General features: G+C 36.2%; 1 protein-coding gene across 3 annotated transcripts; it reads right to left on the reverse strand.

The window, feature by feature from the left end:
* Window positions 1–1,767: 1,767 nt before the first annotated feature.
* On the reverse strand, window positions 1,768–21,247 carry LOC137393101 (L-threonine ammonia-lyase-like). 3 transcript variants are annotated; one of them, XM_068079517.1, is made up of 13 exons: window positions 21,110–21,199; window positions 15,466–15,512; window positions 14,597–14,680; window positions 13,543–13,715; window positions 10,763–10,833; window positions 10,300–10,531; window positions 10,136–10,191; window positions 9,830–9,992; window positions 7,167–7,257; window positions 4,734–4,809; window positions 4,289–4,414; window positions 2,729–2,896; window positions 1,768–2,286 (listed from the first exon to the last, which is right to left on the reverse strand). In XM_068079517.1, the coding sequence occupies exons 3-13, from the start codon at window positions 14,670–14,672 to the stop codon at window positions 2,124–2,126; spliced, it is 1,395 nt and encodes a 464-aa protein (XP_067935618.1). In that variant the 5' UTR covers window positions 14,673–14,680; window positions 15,466–15,512; window positions 21,110–21,199; the 3' UTR covers window positions 1,768–2,123. The 3 variants fall into 3 exon arrangements, with proteins under 3 accessions (XP_067935618.1, XP_067935617.1, XP_067935619.1); XM_068079516.1 differs by lacking the exon at window positions 15,466–15,512 and having other exon boundaries at window positions 21,110–21,247; XM_068079518.1 differs by lacking the exons at window positions 15,466–15,512; window positions 21,110–21,199 and adding an exon at window positions 21,073–21,091.
* Between the last annotated feature and the right edge of the window lie 531 nt (window positions 21,248–21,778).

Raw genomic sequence — 21,778 nt, forward strand, 5'->3', positions numbered from 1 at the left:
GTCCTAGGGTATTTTCATTACCTCTTCCACTCTCCTCCTCTGCTGGTGGCCATAGACATGTTGCCTATCGTGTCATCAGCATGGAATTCCTTGCTAATTTTACTAAGGAAAATTGGTAATCATGATGGTTTTAGAGCTGCTTTAAAGCAGTACTTGCTAGATTCTCTGGGATAGATTTGCTCCGATTTCTATTGCTTAGACAACCATGTTTTTTTCATAGACAATCAATCTCATCTGTCAACTCGGGCTTTGCGCCTCGAATAGCCATGCTACTGCGCATACGGGCCCACATTGCACCTTACATTTTTTATAATCTTGTTATGTCATGATTTAATGTGAAATAAAACAAACAAACGATGAAGAAAAAGCACATAACATAAACATACAACAGCACATAATATAAAACAATTAAACACCTTCATATAAGCTCTTGAGAGAATCTCCAAATCTGATGAGGAGTTATCGTGAGAAAGAAAAAGTGATGTGAAGAAAAGACAGCCTTGAATAACCAAACTCAAAAAGACTGGTCATGACCTTTACCCACACCGTGTAATGTAAGAGAGCCGTGTTAATCAATGTCTCTTTTTATCGATTATTGCTTTATTTAGATACAGATATTTATAGATAGATTTATACAATGTGCTATTTTATAGCAAACTTTCCATATCTTGTTTTATATAATACATTCATTTTAATGCTATGTGCAATTACCTGAAGTACAAATCAGTAAGTTTTGAGCTTTGAACCAGATTAAACAAAAAACAGTATGTTCTGATATAAATGACTGCTCCAACATACAACTGTTTCGAAATACAAAGTAAATTTCTCAATGTCATCTTTATTGTAAATTGTAAATAGGCTTTAATTGTAAGTAGGCAAGCTATGGAAACAGCTTCAGACCTTCATAGCTATAGTATTATGGTAGGATCTATGAAAATGACTCTCTTAATCACTAAAGAGAACCTTCAGTGTAAGAAACTCACTCAGAGCTAGAGGTGAGTAAAAATAGTGAACATCTATTGAGGCTATTCTCTTGAATGAGCAAAAGCAAGTAGAAGGGCCAAAGGAATCTGGGCTATGATTCTCAACTAGTTATCATTGGTTGAGGTGTTAGAATACTGGCAACTAGTAAAACATGAAAACCTACCAAAGATCATTATTGAAGGCTGTTTTAGGACCAAACAAGTAAGGCAGGTTAATAATACATGGCATCGCTGTTCATTATTTGGTAATCATAAGGATTTGTCTTCTGTAGTTCTAGCCAATCTTTTTATATAAATACTGTTATCTACATCACTATGTTCAAAACCATAAAAATTTGATTCCTTTTTACTCATTACGCACAATCTTGTCCTACCGAAGGAAATGCACAACCTTGTGGCGATGACTAAATTGAACCAAAAAATGGTGATGACTACTCTTTGCTACAAGGTTTGAGAGTACTTAGGGAATATAAAATAAAGCTTCCAAAATGAAAAAGGAAAACTTAAAATTCAACAAAAATAGAATGAAAACCGAAAATAAAACTTTCTTCTCTCCGAAGAGCAGTTGATTCTGTTTACTGTAGACTAACTGCAGTAGACTAACTGCAGTAGACTAACTGCAGTAGACTAACTGCAGTAGACTAACTGCAGTAGACTAACTGCAGATAAATCAACCAAATACAAATTGAGTTATCACTTTGGCTCAGCACAACTGAGATAACCCATATCTTTCCATGTATGAGCTGATGTAAGTCACAAGAAATGTTAATCTTTTGGTTGATAATAATGTATCTGCAGAGATTTATTCAATCCAGTACAACACCTTCCCAGTGCAGCTAACGGTAACAAAATACTTCAATCAACAACAGTCAAAAAGACAAAATACAAACATACCTGTACACGTGACGTTCAATGGCAATGATGAACAATTTATGAAAAGAAAGTTATGACTAAAGGTTCAAGGGGAAAACATCCAACCTTCTTTGCTTTTTCTAGAGCATCGACAGACCATTAAACTTTGGAAAGAAGTAGCACATATATGTATGTAACAGCAAAAACAGAGATTCTCAAATTCAACTGATAAAAGCAAACCAAACTCGGGCCTGAGATACAACTATGTCATCTCAACAGAATGGCAAGTTATACGGCTGGCAGATTCCAAGAAAGCATCTCATATGTATCTCTGAGCTTCTTCTCTAAGTCCAAAGCTTGGGCCTTGTCTCGCGTCTCACATACAACCTTCACCGCTACTTTGAACACGTCAGATTTCACCCAAGCTCTCTCATGTATTATATCTTTGATGCTAAAAATGGCGGTACAGAAATGAAGGTCTGATGAACATAAGTACACCACATCTACTCCGGAAAGCAACATAAACAACAAAAACTGTAAGCAATAGAAAATTTTAGCCCAACAAAGTCACACAAAATAAAAAATACAATTGATGTCAAAGACCAAACAGACTGCAAGTGGAAAATTGTCTAAAAGTCACTTTGGTTTGGCACAAACTCCGGTAGTCTGAAGTTCGTTTCTGTGTACCAAATCATGTAGTTACAGGCTACAGTATTCTTGATTCGCAAGAAAAATGATCAAGCAGCTCAGTTGAAATTGTAGTTTTTGATGCGGCCACAAGCGAGCCTGAAGGTTAGTAACATCAATTACCGAGAGTTCTCAGGACTGCCCTAACCTGGTTGCTAATCACTGGCACACATTCTAAAGCTTTAAGAACAGATTCACGGACTCACCTCACCCCCATGTCTCCAATGAGCTTGGAGAGTTGTGCAATGGCACTGCACGAGTCTGGGACAAGGACCTTAAAGGCTACAAGGCGACCATCAGCAGCGAGACCTCGTTCAAGGCAGCGGCCAAGTATACTTGTATCTATGTTGCCTCCGCACAAAATAACCACCACTCTGGAATAGTAATAGGGAAAGATAACCACCACACTGGAACAGTTTTAGGGAGAGATAATCACCACTCTGGAGCAATATTAGGGGAAGATAACCACTACTCTGGATTGGAACAACATTATAGAAGATATCCAGCAATCTGGTACAGTATCAGGGAAAGATATATACCAATCTGAGACAGTATTAGAGAAAGATATATAACAATCTGTGACAGTATTAGGAAAAAATATATATCAATCTGAGACAGTATCAGAGAAAGATATATATCAATCTGAGACAGTATGAGGAAAAGATATATACCAATCTGAAACAGTATTAGAGAAAGATATATACTAATCTGTGACATTAGAAAAAAATATATATCAATATGAGACAGTATTAGGGAAAGATATATATCAATCTGAGACAGTATTAGGGAAAGATATATATCAATCTGAGACAGTATTAGGGAAAAATATATACCAATCTGTGACAGTATTAGAGAAAAATATATATCAATCTGAGACAGTATTAGGGACAGATATATACCAATCTGTGACAGTATTACGGAAATATATATATACCAATATGTGACAATATTAGAGAAAGATATATATAAACCTGGGACAGTATTAGGAAAAATATATAGCGATCTGCAACAGTATTAGGGAAAACAACCACATTTTGAGACAGTAAAGAGAGAGAAAACTAGCACTCATGAATGAAAATTATATTATGAAAATTATATTATTCACCACTCCGAAATGATGAAAATAATGGATAGTTATCTCTATACAATGACAAAAAAGCGCCTAAACAAGAACGAGAGATGACAACGACCGCTTTGGTATGTTGAAAAAGAGGGTTATCGACCATTGTGAAATGATAACAATAAGAGCTGATGATCACTACCATAGGACAGTGAAGGAAGAAATGATAATGACCACAGAGAGAGAAGGAGAGAGAGGGAAGGAGAAAGAGGGAGGGGGAGAAGGAGGGAGAGGGAGTAAAGAAAAATAAGAGACAGAGAGAAGATAACCACCACAGTGAGTTAGTAAATTGAAAGAGGATAGCTGCCAAACTAAGATAGCAACAAGATATCCATGAGTATGGAACGTGTGATCACACATGGCACTAAAAGTAACATAATAGAATATGCAAGAGTAGAGAGACAAGACTGTAGAACTTAGGCTAAGATATAAGAGCAAAAGCTAGAACATATATTTTATAGCTAAAATAAAGCACATCGAAAGTGATAGAATTCTCATTACAGCGCCACTTGAATAAACGGTGTAAAAAAGTATTACATCAAGCGATGTCAGCAGAGGCATCTTTCAGCAAAACTATAATTGTTCTGATTAAATACATTTGCATTGGAAGTAATTCCTCAACCACTGATGAATAAAGTGGTGATACCTTTTTCCCTTCAGTTCCTCGAGACTGTTCTCTACTATAGCAGCTACTCCTGCAGCACCCGCTCCTTCTACAACAGCCTTCTCCTGTTCAACCAACCTGAGGATGGCTAAGGCGATGGCTTGTTCACTGTAGGAGACAACCAGTTATTAGCACCAGATACAGAACCGAGTTGAAGAGGTAATACATCTGGTACTGGCTTACGCGATTAAATGAAGACATCAGTGTTGGCGGTAGGCTTCTAATTCAGGATTAAAGTAGGTCAACACTTCCTACACAAACATTAGAAGAGGTTTTTTATACAGTTAACTGTATAACCTTAAATGGATTGAATTATATAATTCTAGATGCAGCGAATCACATAGCGCTAGTTATTTGGGTAACTCCCATGAATGTAGCAATACCTTATCTCATTGATGCTAAGATAAGAGTGAAAAACCAGATTTACCTGACAGTTACCATCTTGTCTATAAGATTCCTGGCCGTGGCAAATGCATTGACACCTACAACTGGTACAGCCAAACCTACAAGTTACATAAGTACATGTACCACAAAGAGAACAAGCTGACATGAACGAGAGCCAATAACAATATGTGATAGTTTCTACTGATCAAAATACAACAAAATGTTTTAAAAGGTAGTCAAATTACAGCCAATAACTTTTAAATTCTCGTGTACACCGTAGTAACCATAGTAACCATAGCGGTGATGAGTCGCAAACTTCTGCACACTCGACATCCAATTATTTTTTGTGAGAGCAGCGAGCGGAAATATGGACAAATCACGCGCGGTAGAGCTCTTATAGTGCGTATTTAAGTGAATGATTGCTGCCTTGTAACTACAGATGCATAAAGGAAACACAGATTACCGGTTTGTTGGACACTAGATGTAAGCGACTCATAAATCTCTTTAACTAAACATAATTTTAAATGAATTCTAAACCTGTCCCAAGTACCGCACACAAAGTTTTCCATGTTACTGCTCAACAGTAAAGCCTACCAAAGGGCTATCATAGCTTTACTATTATTTGTCTACCTAATGAGTAGGGAGCGGAACCTTGAATTGAAGATTCGAGGTAAGTACATGGTTCGAGCACAGGTTTGGGGCAAGCGTATTAGAGTACGTCGATCCCAAAACTGTTAAAAATAATCAAGCAAAATAACATAGCTTGGTGTTGAACATCCTTTCATGCCATCTGCCCATTTAGCAGCAGGCCGTGGATTATTCCCAGCAAAAGATGATATATGAAAAACCTGTTCAGTATTTGAATAAATTGATAGAAGCTTCCGAGCTGCTAGTCTCCTCTGATATGTGACGGGTGTACTTAGGAAATGTTCGCTTGAACAAGTTTAAATATTGTTAGCTGATAAATGTTATGTTAACATAAGCAGATGTACCCAACTCATGTCCTTTGAACAGTACTAAATACTGTATATTTGGAAAAAACGACATACTAAAATGTCTGCAGACACAGTCCACTTTTCTTCGGCAAATGTAATTAAATGTATTTAAAGAAATAAATCTTCACTTTGCCGATTTACGATTTCATGAAATCAAATGTTCTAGAGAGGAAGCGACAAGAGTGTAGAATGCAGTATTTAACTTTTAAGTAAGACTGGCAAATTAAAATAAAATTTTTACTGTGTACTAAGCAATTCATTTGTAGAATGTCTACCTGCTACTGCAAGGTCAGTTGGCTCCATGTTGCTTCTGAGGGAAGTAAACTCCTAATTATATTGCATCAGAAAATAATAGGACCAACTCTGCAGCGATATTTTATCAAATTTTGATACAGAGCACATTTTCTTTTGAAAAAAACAACTGCCTAGTTTACTGAGTTTATAACATAAACTAGTAAATGCCCGGCGTTGCACGGGTCTTAAAAATCACCTTATAAACAGTGAGAGGTTATATAGTTGCCTGCCACTTGCCATTAGCCTAGTGCATTGCCAATGGCTAATTTGAGTAAGCTTATTAATAAGAGCAAGCATAAAATTATGTTGCGCCGTAATGGAGAGCGGTAGCGTATTTTCACTTACATAGCGACATATATCGCCCAATGAATCCAACAATCTCGCGTAGCTTAATTGGTAAGGTATTTGCCTAGCAAACAGAAGGTTCTGAGATCGAATCTTCTGCAATACGGATTCTTCATTCCAATATTTTAATAGCTATAGCTGGACAAACTGAACTACTATACACATGTACACAAACTATGAGATTTATATATATAGATTGTAATAATAGGTCAATCAGAGAAAGTTTTATTTTATATCTTCATGTACATGTAGTGATGAAAGAATAGGAAGTCTACTAAAGCTGTGAAAGTCTACGAAAGTAAACACACATGAGAGAAACAAGCACATGATGTCTCTCTTGACAGACAGCACGTGCCACATGGTGTCTATCTCGACAGACCATACGTGCCATGTGGCGTCTCTCTCAAGAGACAGCCCGTGCCACGGGGTGTTTCTCTTGACAGCCAGCACGTGTCACATGGTGTCTCTCTTGACAGACAGCAAGTGCCACGTGGTGCCTCTCTTGACAGACAGCACATGCCACGTGGTGCCTCTTTTGACAGAGAGCACATGCCACGTGGTGTCTCTCTCGACAGACAACATGTGTACATAGTGCCTCTCTTGACAGACATCACATGCCAGGTGGTGCCTCTCTTGGCAGACAGTGCATAGGTAGAGAAAGAAGTCAAAAACACTCATGATAACCTATCAAAGGTAAAATGACCTGAGCGCAGTCACTTTTACTAAAGCTATTGCTGTACTACTACTCAAAGGTCTATCTCCTGCTATAAATCAAACCCTTTACTACTGCTAAAATTGACGCTATCAAAGTTGCAGTTACAACCATAAATGTGAGTCCTTACCATCAGCCAGTGTATGCTTAACTTCAGAGGAAATAGGCTTCCCGGCTTCCATAGCATCAGCAAAGCCATGACACCTTTCCGGCTCCACACCCTAGAAGCAGAGTTGTACACAAGTCGTAAAATGCCATAGGAAAATGCCTAAAATATAAAGTGGTGTATGATGCTGATTTAAATTTAGAATAGAAATATTAGATAGAATACGTTATTAGAAACAAGATGGACAGCAGCCTCACGAATGTGTCTTGCAATACGAGACGGTGAGTGTCACGATCATTCATTACCAGGGACAGCAAAATAAAACTAATAAACAGGCTAAACTATGCTGACTGCTCAAACACAGTCAAGTGAGACTGTCCTCATCACTGCTATTCTTACAATTCAATACTAGTGTAAAATCACTCTTCGAGCTTTGAGTCTAGTGTAACACGTGTAAGTTCTAGATGATCTTTCTCTAGAGTCAATATGTAGACAAACAACTAAAACTATGTAGAAAATGACGAGACACGAACTGAGATACAAATTTCAAAAGAAAGACGCGTAACCACAGGCGCTGGTTACAAACGCAATTTTGCCTCCATTTATTATACACTCTTAAACTTATATCATTTGTCAGTGGAAGACCTCAAGGGGCTTACGTTATAATTAATCACATCGCGCTTAGCGACAGATGTATTTCTTGCAACCATTTTAGTAATTCTGTCAGAACATGCCGGCATGTGAGTGTACAAACTCTGCACTGTCCAGCACCATTACTGTTGAAGGGTATATAGAGCTGTGCTGTCTAGTACCAAGGAATTTGTGAACCTGACAATCGATTCTATTGAAGAACTATGAAGCTTGTTACACACAAAAAGTGATTACTGCACTATGTTTAGTACCTTGAGCAGTTTGATCATGGGTGTAGTCGCATTGACTGCTAGCATTTAATATGACTTATGATTGGCAGGGGCGATCACTGGACAATGTATCAACATGTGCATGCATGCCATGTGTTTAAACTAGGCTCTAGGGCTATGTTTACCAGCTCTCTGTTTACAGGTATTTGGAAATTTTTGCCATACATAATAACGATTGCTAAACCCTTATAAAAGACCTGTAATCATCCTGCATTAAAGATAAAATTGAACAAAATTTTTGTAGATTTTATCAGAAGGTATCGATATTTTTCTATGATTTGCAAATCTTTTTGATGTTTGAGGTTATCTGATAACCCGAATGTTTCTAAACTAAAATCGATAAAACTTGATCGCGATTTAAACGCTCAGAAGGAAAATATGTGCAAAATGATGTTACTAGCTGATGTTACTAGCTGTCACCGTTGCAATAGTTGATATTAGATGTTAAGGTGTTACAAGTCTCTATTCTGTCGATCTCTTTGCAACTATAGATGTCATAATCACACTTTCACTTGAATCTGTTTCGATAGCAAATCAAATTTTATCGATTTGACTCTTGAAACATCCTGGCAATCAGATCACCTCAAACATCAAAAAACAATCGCAAATGATAGAAAAACAGCCATACTTTCTGATAGTTTACTAAAAACTTTGTGCACGTTCATCTTTAAATAATAGACTTTTTGAATGCTCATTAAATGCTAGGTATAGTCAGTAGACAGAGATTTAGGGTCAGCAGAGATTCGGATCAATATCTCAAAAATGTTACTATACACGTGGAAGCCATGGAGCTAAAACCTGCAGGGAATGGATCCTATATGCCCGTTGCTAGTAATGCTGAGACTTAATAAATGTACAAAGTATATATAACCCGGAATACAACTGAAAAATCTATGCCAAACAAAAGGTCATCAATTGAGAGAAAAAAACGTTGATGGCATTTATTTAACTTCATAGAGCAGGGATGGATAGCCAATCCTTAAACATGACTGTCAGCTATTGATAAAACCAAAGGGTTAGAGCTGCAAACTGTCAGCTATTGATAAAACCAAAGGGTTGGAGCTGCAAACTTGCTATAAAACAGACAAGTTTACTGAATGCTAAAAGGTTTCTACGGTATTTGATTCACTTGCAGATCCTCAGATTATCAATAAAGTAGTTATTGATTATTCTATCAATCACTTATTGACAGCAACGAGTAAATAACTCTATACAGTAAACACAGTAAACGACAGGTCTACTGTGAATCCTAGTAAATGATAGCTAATTCTCACTCGCACCCTAGACAAGTACAAGGTGATAATAACGTACGTATAAGGAATCTTAAAGACCCCTTTATGATATACGAACTTTAAAGACAGTTCAAATGATTAAACTTGAATATCATGTATGTAAATAGAGGTGGGCTGGCAGCAAGATTAGTGCTACAATCAGGACTGTTATGGTTGTTTATTTGGATCTATTTTATCAGCTGTGTCTTTGTTTAACGTTCGTCATTCTCATTACTTCATTTTAGCTAGTCAATTTTTCAACAGATAATTTTAAAATTATTCTGGCTTGAATAAAAAAGGTAGTCCAGATATTCTGCGCATACACAAAAATGAGAGGATGAAGAAAACGCTTTGGTTGGAAAAGCTGTTTTATGAAATTACTCGATATTTATTTTGATATCTTTCTGCTCAATAGTAGCTGTACCTTGTGCATACACATTTTACTCATAATATACTGCGCCGTTGTAATATTGTACTAACTATAATCTGTACTAACTATAATCTGTATGCTGGGTTTGAGAGATTTGATAGCCAATGCAGCCCCAGCAATCAGTCCACCTCCTCCGACTGGTATTACCACAGCATCGATGTCGTCAACCTGTTCAACTATCTCCAGACCTGCGGTGCCCTGTCCTGCCAAGATGTCTGGGTGGTCATATCTACCAACATTGCTCAACAACTTCAGCTAAACTGCCCCAAGTAGCTGCTGAATACTGCATTACACTAGAACAACTTTTGATAGCTTGCACATGTAAATGAAATATTTGCTATTAGTCAATTTCACATCTCCTTGAAGTCTTACCCATTAACGTAGACCATCCCAAACTTCTTGGATAAAATCAGAGCGATGCGCTTGGACTAAAATAATAAAGATGACATTATTGCCATTTTAATCCATAATCAACTAAAATCAAAATAAACACAATATGGATGGAGTGAGAAACTGACAGCCTGCGTACAGCCTACCTCTCCAAGATCCTCTCCAGCAACAATGACGTTGGCTCCAAAAACCTTGCAGTTCTGCACCTTCATAATTGGTGCTATCTTCGGCATGACCACAGTGACATTGGTATTCAGGAGCTGCCCGTGATATGACATGGCGAGGGCGTGATTGCCAGCACTTGCAGCAATAACTCCCACTGCACGCTTATGTAGTGGTAAGTTGAGGAGAACATTCCTGGCTCCTCTTTCCTTGAAACTAAAAGTGTAGAGAAAGCAGTTGGCACAAAGTTTATAAAGACCGAAGCCAAAAATCTAAAGACCCTGTACATGCTTTGACCACCTTTATAAATGAAACGCCTACTAATAATCTCTGAGAGTTGCGACAGAAAAGACTAGGATTTATGTACCATGCAATGAATGCTGATCCAATAAATGCTCTCAGTTACTCTTGCTAAACATCCACCCATATTACACCTGCCCGGCTTACCTTCCAGTAAACTGCTCAAACTCTTTTTTAAACCAGATATCCATCCCGTACATCCTGGAGAGACCAGACCTCTACAACATCCACATTTACCTTAACATTATCTGAAAGTTGTCTATACCTAAAATCCATAAGCAAGATGATTTTTAAATGATAAGTAACAAAGTAGAAGTAGAGGCCAAGACAATAAGATGAACCCTCAACTATGCACCAACTTGAAATGTCGATATGTTGAGATACAATAAGAAAGTACTTGAGGCATTTTATATTGATAGGAAGTTGAGAACTACAGACCTTCCGTATCAACTGTTTTATTGATAGGATGTTGAGAACTACAGACCTTCCATATCAACTGTTTTATTGATAGGAAGTTGAGAACTACAGACCTTCCATATCAACTGTTTTATTGATAGGAAGTTGAGAACTACAGACCTTCCATATCAACTGTTTTATTGATAGGAAGTTGAGAACTACAGACCTTCCATATCAACTGTTTTATTGATAGGAAGTTGAGAACTACAGACCTTCCATATCAACTGTTTTATTGATAGGAAGTTGATAACTACAGACCTTCCATATCAACAGTTTTATTGATAGGATGTTGAGAACTACAGACCTTCCATATCAACTGTTTTATTGATAGGAAGTTGAGAACTACAGACCTTCCATATCAACTGTTTTATTGATAGGAAGTTGAGAACTACAGACCTTCCATATCAACTGTTTTATTGATAGGAAGTTGAGAACTACAGACCTTCCATATCAACTGTTTTATTGATAGGAAGTTGAGAACTACAGACCTTCCATATCAACTGTTTTATTGATAGGAAGTTGAGAACTATAGATCTTCCATATCAACTGTAGATCAGATACTTCACATCAAAGATGCTTTTTATATAAACCCTACTGAATGCCCGACATTGCTTGGGTAATAAAAAGTATTTGGACAGAAAATTTATTTTTATTCATCATACAACATTTACCATTTTAACTTTTAAACTTCCTATCATGAGAAGTGTTTTTGCGCAGTTCAAATGAATTAAGAGAAAAAGAAAACAACTGTCCAGTTTTTCAAACTTTTTCAAACAACTAACTTTTAAATTTCATGTTATGAAAGAAGTGTTTTATTGAAATAAATTAGGAGAAAAAATAAAACTGTGAAAGTGTTTAAATGTAAATGTGAAATCATTAGCAAGTAATGTCTAAATATAGTCTGTTTTGCTACGATTACAATGAAAAATTATTTGATATACAATTATATGATTTTAGTTCGTTTCGTTTAGCTCGCCTTATGTTGGCATCATAAGGCGAAAATATCATATAGATGTATAGAGCGGTATAGAAACCCATAGTAATTATCTAATTCAATCACCTCCTGGTAAAAATCATCATCATTAAAAATAGTAACAAAACAATACGTTAACCTTAGTAACTATAGTTACCTACAATAACTTAAGTGCATTTTGTGGTTATGATCTGCAAGAAAATGTAACGTTATAGTCTACTACGTGCAGAGTTCTTACCTTCGAGACAGACGTGTAACATAAAAGCTGAATCTAACTCAAAATGAATTTAGCTTACTAAACACATACTTGAAGGAACTTTTAGTGTGTATTTTAGTAAACATCAATCTTTGAACTAAAATTTTACCACTTTTCTGTTTGCAAACCCGCTTTTACTATAACGAATGATGCTGAACTGACATAGCGGCAAAATAGCGTATCGAAATTTTTATTATTTCAACAATCATTTATAACAACAAATTATTGTTGATATCGTATGGCAGAAAACAAATTCGCTTTAGTATGATGAAGACGAAGAAACACTATTTCATAGGGTTCGGCAAAAAAAAAATTGTAGCAGGGGCATCGTAACCTGTGGGCGCAATGTATCAATTAATAAGTCATTTAGCGTGTGCAATGGAGAAAAGGTTATACGGTATATGATAAGAGCGATAGAGTTCTATGGACTGTGTAGCTCAGTGATTAAATGCGTGGTTAGAAACTTGCGGTTGAAATCTCCGTGAGTTAAAATCCAACACGAAGCGAGCTTTTCATACCAAGATTTTAATAGCTATAGCTGGACAGATGGACAGACACTGAGATGTATATATATAGATACAAGTCTGGTGTCACAGCGATAATCATATCATGAAACTGAAATTTCACCAAGCGTCTTTGTCATTGAAGAATTTTAGGAATGTCTCTCAAAAAACAAATTAGATAACTGACCAAGGTCAAGGTCAGCATTCAATCTACCTAGGCCGACAATGGTAGTGCCTTGTATTTCGCACCAGCAGAGCGGCAGCAAGATAGATTGGTTTTCATAAACCAGATATAAACGACTGGTCCAAAAACATATGCATCAAGCATTTAAAGCTCCTTTTTACCTCAACTCAAGATTAGAGGCAGCAATTGATTAACCTCTTGTTAACTGTAGCATTAGTTTTACTTGCCATATACTGGCAGCATGAGCATTGTTGTAGTAAATCGTTTCCTAGTCTTAAAAATAACTGTGAATTAAAAAAGGTATGTTAAATATTCGTCATTTTCCGTATTATTTTTATAATTTACGTCTGCTTTTAACGCTCCTTGTTTGTAATACAACTGGCAGGTCTAGGCAACAGTATGGGAGCATTTAGCAATAGAAGAGGATCAGAGAAGAGAAAGCTAGTCTAGTAGCCCTGCGTGCGACTCCACGGCCTATGAAAAGATATTCTTGTCTGATTCCAGTTCATGAGAAGTTTGGTGACCCTCAAACCCTGATAGACCGGCTGAACTTACAGTGCAAGGAGTTCTCAGTACACCATTCTTGATCTTATATGCGGCAGCGCTGATCTCTTGAAATGTGCTCATTCGTGGGTTATCAGGGTCACACATTTCGTCAAACTGCTTGGCAACATCTGTGTCTTTCAACATCTCATTTACATTCATGTCATTCAAGACCAGTGCTGTCTCTGAAACCAATATCTATGTCAGTTCTACAGACATGAGTCAGCAGGTGGTGTCAGCGCTTTTTGCACCAGCTTTAACTATGTGACTACATACATTAGATCCATCCAGCAGCTATCATCCCGCTCACCTCCATCTCTGTTCTCAAGTGCAAAGCTTGCTCTAGTTTGTCTTAGCTTATTGCATATCATGGAATGCACACTCTGTTGGCAACTTTGGAAGTAGCAATCTTTCCACTAGCGATTCAGTCTATATTACTTTGTTACCCAAATATCCACCTATAGGTCTAAAACACTTGTCTCTATAGCATTTGCTTAGATGACTTAAACACTCTCAAAGCTGACAACTGCTCAAATGTCTATGACAGTTTCTGTGAGCAGTTTATTTGTCACACCACAAGACGAACCGGCACAAAACTTTAATAGATTTTACCAGAAAGTATCGCTATTTTTTATCCTTTACGATTGTTTTTATGTTTGCGGTGATCTGACTGCCATGATGCTTTAAGATTAAAATTAACACAACTTGTTCGTGGTTAAAACACTCAGATTCAAACGAAAGCGTGATTCTAGCGTCTATAGTTGCGGAGAAAGTGACAGAATAGAAAGGCGTAACACTGCAACTTCAACACAATAGCCGATATGAATAACGAGAGAGACAGGCAGCCGAGCAACTAGTGATGTCATTTCGCATGTATTTTTCTTCTGAGCGCTTCAACCATAATCAAGTTTTGTTGATTCTAATCTTGAAACATCCTGGCAGTCAGATCAACTCAAACATCAAAAACAATTGCAAATGATAAAAAATACCAATACTTTCTGATAAAATCTACTAAAATTTTGCACAAATTCATCTTTAACTGAGGGCAGAATAAGTCTGGACCAACCTGTACAAATGACACCTTGTCCAGGAGGTGCCACAATGTCAGCAGGGAGAGAATCTGGAGAAGGGCAGTCTGCCATCTTGGCCTCTGCAAACAGACTTGATGATTTGCAGTGTATGTAATATACCAGCGGTAACCCACGATATGTCAATAGGCATTCTGCCGAGCAATGAGTGAATATACACGTAGTTACTAGGTCTAAACATCAATTAAATATTATATTACAATTAGTTTAGATGTCTATGAACTGATTCACCAATTCCATAGACACTAAGTTTGATACGTTTAATGCTTCTTATTGTTTTTAACTTCAACAGAATCCATGCTTATATAGTACTTATTAACACAGTGTAAGCTAGATACCACAAATGTTACGGATTCTCATGACATGGGTACAAATAAGCTCGAGTCTGGGTAATAAATGATCCATAAACTCCTTATGTCATAAAATTAATTTACTGGTTTTTAAAGAAGCCTCATGCGTTTATTGAACAATAAAAAGCAGGCAGGAACAGCAATAAGCAGTAAGATTTAATGACGCTGAAACAAAATATAACTAACAGAACAATCTAACATGAAATACAAATCATCACCAGCACTGCACTAGGAAATTACAAACAGTCCATAGAACTCTAACACCGAAAATAAATTTTTCAACAAAAAATTAAACCAATCAATTGACTTTTGCATTGCTGTCCAAGTTTTTAAAAAAGAATTATCATGTTTTAACAAATGACAGTGTATTTGCTCGTGTTAAAAGCTTAGTCGCAGAAATATGTGATGATCTGTATGTAAAGCTGAAACTGAAAACGATGAATTAAACATGATAAAGATGACAAGGCAGTAAATAATAACCCGAATGGTCTACAAACCTTGCTGTTGTGACCAGTCTTAGCAACTGAATAGAAGGTCTATGTCACTGGAAAAAATACCAAAAATTTGCAAATTGAGAAAAAGAAAAAACTTGCAAATCTATACATATACTAGCTGTACTACCCCGTGTAGCCCAGGTGATAAAAAGTTTTTGGGCAGAAAGTTTATCGGTATTTAACATATAATAACAGTTACTATTCTACCTTTCAAACTAAATATCATGAGAAAAGTGTTTAAATAAATTAAGTGAGAAAATAAAAACAACTGTAAAGGTTTTCAAACTTTGTCGAACAACGGTAACTTTTAAACTTCATAACTTGAAAGAAGTGTTTCGTCGAAATAAATTGGGATGAAAAATAAAAGTTCAAAGGTGTTTAAATGTAAATGTGAAATCATTAGAAAGTAATGGCTAAATATCGTCTGTTTTGCTATGATTACAATGAAAAATTATTTGGTATACAATTATATGATTTTAGTTCGTTTCAGCGTTGGCATGCAAAAATTGGCATGCCAAATCACATGCCAACACTGGCATGCAAAAATATCGTAGGCTAATAATAGAAGTACATAGAGTGATATAGAAACCCGTAGTAATTATCTAATGCAATCACTTCCTGGTAAAAATCATCATTGATGATCTCCAAAAAATGTACTTTGTGGAGAGTTTTTACCTTCGAGACAGACGTTTAACATAAACGCTGAATCTAACTTGAGTGAATTAAACTTACTAAACACATACTTTAAGGAAGTTTTAGTGTGTATTTTAATAAACTTCAATCTTTGAACTAAAATTTTACCATTTATCTGTTTTATCAGTTTTTACCATAACAGATAACGCTGAAATCGCCATGGCAAGCAACATATATAATCAGTACACAAATCGCCAGATTTGATGTTCGAGATAAATTATTGTTGATATCGTGGGGTGAAACAAATTAACCTTAACGAAAAAAAAGACGAAGAAACATCGTGTTGCATAAACTTAGATCCCAAAATATTTCATAACAGGGGCATCGTAACGCGAGGGCTCATTGCTAAAATAATTAGTGTGTGCATACATTATATGGTATATGATAACATCTTTGATCCGTACGCCTTATCTAGCTCAATGTTAGAGAGCGTGAATTGAAATCATCCATAAGTTCTAATCTATCATAATGCATAATTTAAAATTCCAAGATTTCAATAGCTATAGCTGAACAATCGAACAACGACGAATAAACATACAGACAAACTTTGAGAAATATATAGATAATCTTAAAGTTTGTCATCTGTCCTTCGGTCTGTTCAGCTATGGCGATTAACATTTGGCAATGAAAGATCCGTATAGCAAAAGATTTGGTCTCAGAACCATTCATTCACCAGACGACACGCTAACCTATTGAGCTACTCGAGATGGAATGGATTACTTGGGCGACATGTGTCATTATCTGGTTTAAAATATGCATAAGGACTCTGCATTACGACACAACGCCACTAAAGCTTGCTCTCACAGCTCTTATTAGTAAGTTTAGCGGATACTAGCTTACTAAATGTGCCAGGCTAATGGCAAGTGGTCTTGATGGAGGGAACTACATTACCTGCCACTGTTTATAAGCTGTTTTAATGCCCTTGCAACGTCGAGAATTCTGCTAGTGATGCATAAAAGTTAGAAGAAAAGAGTTGAGCATTTAAACTAAGTATGTAGTATCCACTCTATACATGTATATAACAACATCAGCAATCGATTGACATCAATTGCTGATGTCAGTCAAACTTATTACAAAACTGAATACATTATTCATATCATTAGACTTTATTCCTCAGCCATTTCATTAGCTTTTTATAGAAATTGAATAAAAGCATGACGTCTACCATATGATATGGTCATGACTGAGCCACAATTCCTTTCAACTTTCATATCATCAGATAGCCTTTTAAAAGTGTTTGACATTATGACCAAGCTTCACGTAATTCGACTGGAATGTTCAAAATGGTACCATTTTATACAACCAGGTTTTAGAAATTTCCCATTTAATGATTCGTTGTGAGAGAAATCTGCATGAGGTAAGATGACTATATTGTTCATAATCTTCATATACACATGAGGCTGTGTAAGGTAGGACTCTAATTCTGCTACAGTGAACACAACTTTCATCTAAATATTATAGACTTTGAATCTATAACAGTATCTGTAAGATGAGAGTTCATGGAATAAATTGACGATAGATGACTGATGATTGCTAGTAGAGTACAGACAGTGCATTTTAAAACTGACAGCTCTATGATTTATAATCAGATTATACTCATGTCATTCTGTCAGAAGAAGTGCATTTGAAGAGAAGGAAGCATCAGATGGTCTCTTTATTAAAAAACACAGCACCAAAGCAAAACCACTGAGCCATAAGTAATGTCAAAAAGAGCAGTGTCGAATCACTTGCCCACATCTTTGGTGCATTTCAGCATTATGGTGGATTTAAGTACTGGCAACTTTGCTAAGGCTAAGCTAGCTATCCTGGTGTAGTTAGAAGAGTTGAAAAATAATTCAATGCCATGGAGGATTTTGGTATGCAAATAAATAGATTTGCAAAAAAATCTCTCTCCTCCCTCCTCTACCTCCACCTCCCTCCTCTACCTCCACCCTCCTCTAATCTCTCTCTCCTCCCTCCACTCTCTCCTCTACCTCCACCCTTCCCTCCCTCCTCTATGTCCACCCTCCTCTCTCTCCACCCTCCTCTACCTCCACCCTCCTCTAACTCCACCCTCCTCTACCTCCACCCTCCCAACAAGATATTCACTCATTCAGTTATAATCAAGCCTGCAACAGTACCTGGTGATGTACAAATGAAACTTATTAAACCTATCAATCTATTAAAATCATATCTGGGATAACTGCCTAAAGAAACATCACAAACGCAATAATACACTAGTAAATGCACTCTCTTCGATGCCATGCATCTGTGTGAACAAACTTTGAACAGGAGTAAAAAACAGTAAAAACAGAGAGCTAATATAATACCATTCTTACTGATCTAAGCATCTTGCAAGGACAACTAAACCTGGTGCAATCGTCAACTAAATATATGTCATTAATACAATTAGGAGAGAGAAACCTCCATATCTCTCATAGAAATTGTAAAAAAAATATGTGGAAGCTTGTCATGCATATACTTGATACTGCAAAATATATTCAGTATACTTGGAATTGTGCTGATTACACCATGCTTATATAAGACTTTATATAAACTTAATAATAACAGAAACCTACTTTAATCCTAATTATTTGACTATTTTATTGCAACTTTTGCCTTTAAAGGTTGAATGTGGCCACATCCTAACCTAACATGTACTAACCTATAAAATTCAATGCAACAGTATGGGAGATAATCACTTACCAATACAAATAATTTATACCTGCTAGAGCACCATTCCTTAAACAGGTATAAAGTTTTGATAGCAATTTACTCAAGTATCAAGTTGGTTCACGAGTAATTTTAGGTTAGATTTTGTCGCTTCGTTTGACAATTATTCTTTGATGTTTGAATCTAATGCATATCTACAGCATTCATTTCCAGACAAACACACCATCTATGAGCAAAATCAAGTGTTTGTCTGTCCGTTGTCGTTCGTATGTCCAAATAGCAGTGAATGGCTAAAATACGCATGGTTGCAGTTCAGTGCGACGTGAGTGATCATGATGTGTCATGATTATATGCACATTTATTCCGAAGTGTGGTGAGGTGGCTGCATGGTTTAGTGGTAGTGCACATGCTTCATGCAGATCCGAATGTACAGGTTCGATTCCTATGAGATGCAATAGGAATTCCTGTTTTCCTAAAGCTCTTGGCTGGCTTTGAACAGACACGATTCTTATTACAAAAAAATATTAAAGTATTAGCTCAAGTTACTAGCTTGAGTTACTCAAATTCAATGGGTAAAAAAACTTAGCCAATGGAGACTACTTACCGGCTACTGTTTACAAGCGAATCTTGAGCGAATGTGTAGCATAAGACGTAAGAAATGTTTTTGAACAACCTGTTTTAGCTATTATATGCCTCGATCTTTCGAATATTTGAATTATACATTGCCCGGACACCCACAAAAATAAACAAATACCTTAATTTAAAAGTAAGAATGGTAAATGTTGCATATGTTGATCAAAATAAATTTCCTATGCAAAAACGTTTTTATTACCAGTGCAACATCAGCTTGTACACTACATTTTTGGCTATTGCTGTAGCTTTAAAAATTGAATAGTTGAGACCATCAACAAATAAAGTATGTAAATAAAAATGACAACACCTTCATGCAAATCAGATAGATTGATTAACCTTACTACACAGCCATTAAATGCTGAACAATTATCCAGACAGAAGAATACAGGATGCCTTACAGGAGCACCTATGAGAAAAAAAGTGGAAGCCCTATAACGTTCACTGTTTAATGAGCGTAAAAATATTATAGATTCACGGCTAATAAAGAACATCGCCAGGCTTGCCATGTTTAGGCAAGTCTAAATTGCATCATCTTATGCTTATTAATTTCGAATTCTACATAAAATGCGTATAAAGGAAAAACGTGAAATTTCAATAAACAACTCTATTATAAACGTAGGACTTTGTCTATTTGCCTATTTTTCATACTCCCAGGAGCATGGTTTAGAGATTCATTCAGAGTATGAAGATACAAAGGAAATTGACATTTATAAACTTTGATTCCAATTAAACATATTTCACTGTGATGACAACATTAGTATAACAAACTATTAATTAGAAGCAATTGTACATCAAGAGTTTGAGAGGCAATTACGAGCAAAGGTCAAGAAATGAGGGCTGTATTTGGAGCGGGTATAGCTAACCATGACAGCTCAAAAACTGCTAGAAGGCTGACTGTCCTGTACAACGAATAACATAAATTAGATCAACAATAATAAGTAAGATACAAAAATCATAAATAAAAACATCCAAATGTTTTAACCAAGTAGAGTATTCAGTGAGTCCACTATGTGAAAAACTTGATGCAGCTACTTAAAACCCATTCTAAAAAACTAAAAATGCAGTAGTAGTATGCCTCATGTACACAATTTTATTGACATTGGATTACAATGGGCATGAATTTGAAAAGGACTTAAATAATAAGACTGATTAATTCCATACATTGACTTCTTCAGCGTAACCCCTGTCGAACTCTAAAGCAAGGTTTTTAACAGCTAGAATTTTAGCAAAATTTCAAAGAAACTAGCATGCCATCTTTGAAAATTGAAAAAGTGAAACTTGCTTTGAATATTTCTTCTGCACTCCTATGCTATAGGCATGGTAATTGTGACATGTTTTGTTCATAGCCTTAATAGATCAATAGCGAAGGTCAAATGTACAACTGTTACGTAAAAAGATTATACAAACTCATTCATTTCCGCTCTTTTTATCTAATAAATCATAAAAAGATTGAACTGAAAAATATACACTACATGTACATACATTATACATGTAATGTATAATGTATATACATGTATAATGTACATGTAATTACATATACATTACATGTATATATATTAAACTAAGGAATCACAAATATCTGCTTTCTTTCAAAAACATGAGGAATAAAATTAATAACTGCATATTGCAAACCTCAACTTCACATTGCGTTACTTCATGCACAACTCACTTTTAGAATCTGACGCCATCGAATCCTTATTTTCAGTTTGAGTAATTTATTTCAGACAAACCGAGTCGGCTATAAACCAGACGTTCGGCGAAATCGCGATAAATAGATTTATAGGACTCGGCGGTTATCAGTGCTAAAAACTTTGATGAACGTGGGTGACTCCTGGACAACTCGAGCAATGTTAAAATATAAGGAGGTAGCTAATGAGGAGATTCCAGGAAAATCGTCTACCACGAGCATTTAACTACAAAATGAATAATGAAAAGACAACTTCATTTTGGCGTCATGCATTTGAAGCCAAATTACGTGTAGGCCTGTTACTTTAATTCAGGGCTGTATTGTCCAAAGAAAAAGTGGTCAGGAGACTGTCAATTAGTAGTTGCCAGAGGGCCGAAGGCCCGACTTGCTCGTGTGGGGAGGGTCTGGGAGTGGAACTGAAACCGCCCTCCCAGAGAAGGAGGGTTCGGGGGGGCCCTCAACCGAGAAAATTTTGAGAATTAAAAGCAAAATTAGAGCATTTTAATGTGTATTTTGTATTATTTAAGGTGGATATTTAAGTCCTGCCAAGGTGAGTCATTTCGAGTCTTGCAAAGAGAGCTAGCTACAGAATTACATGGGTTTGAGTTGTAACCATATGTATGTATATTTACATTTATATTCATATATATA

Source organism: Watersipora subatra, chromosome 4, assembly GCF_963576615.1.
Source record: "Watersipora subatra chromosome 4, tzWatSuba1.1, whole genome shotgun sequence".
NCBI lineage: Eukaryota > Metazoa > Bryozoa > Gymnolaemata > Cheilostomatida > Watersiporidae > Watersipora > Watersipora subatra.

What these genes read in the sequence shown, in the direction of transcription:
- LOC137393101 (XM_068079516.1), bottom strand. An exon ending in CTGGAGAGGATCTTGGAGAG is followed by an intron (nt 10,192 to 10,299) that starts GTAGGCTGTACG and finishes TTATTATTTTAG; the next exon opens with TCCAAGCGCATCGCTCTGAT. An exon ending in GACAAGATGGTAACTGTCAG is followed by an intron (nt 4,415 to 4,733) that starts GTAAATCTGGTT and finishes TGTCTCCTACAG; the next exon opens with TGAACAAGCCATCGCCTTAG.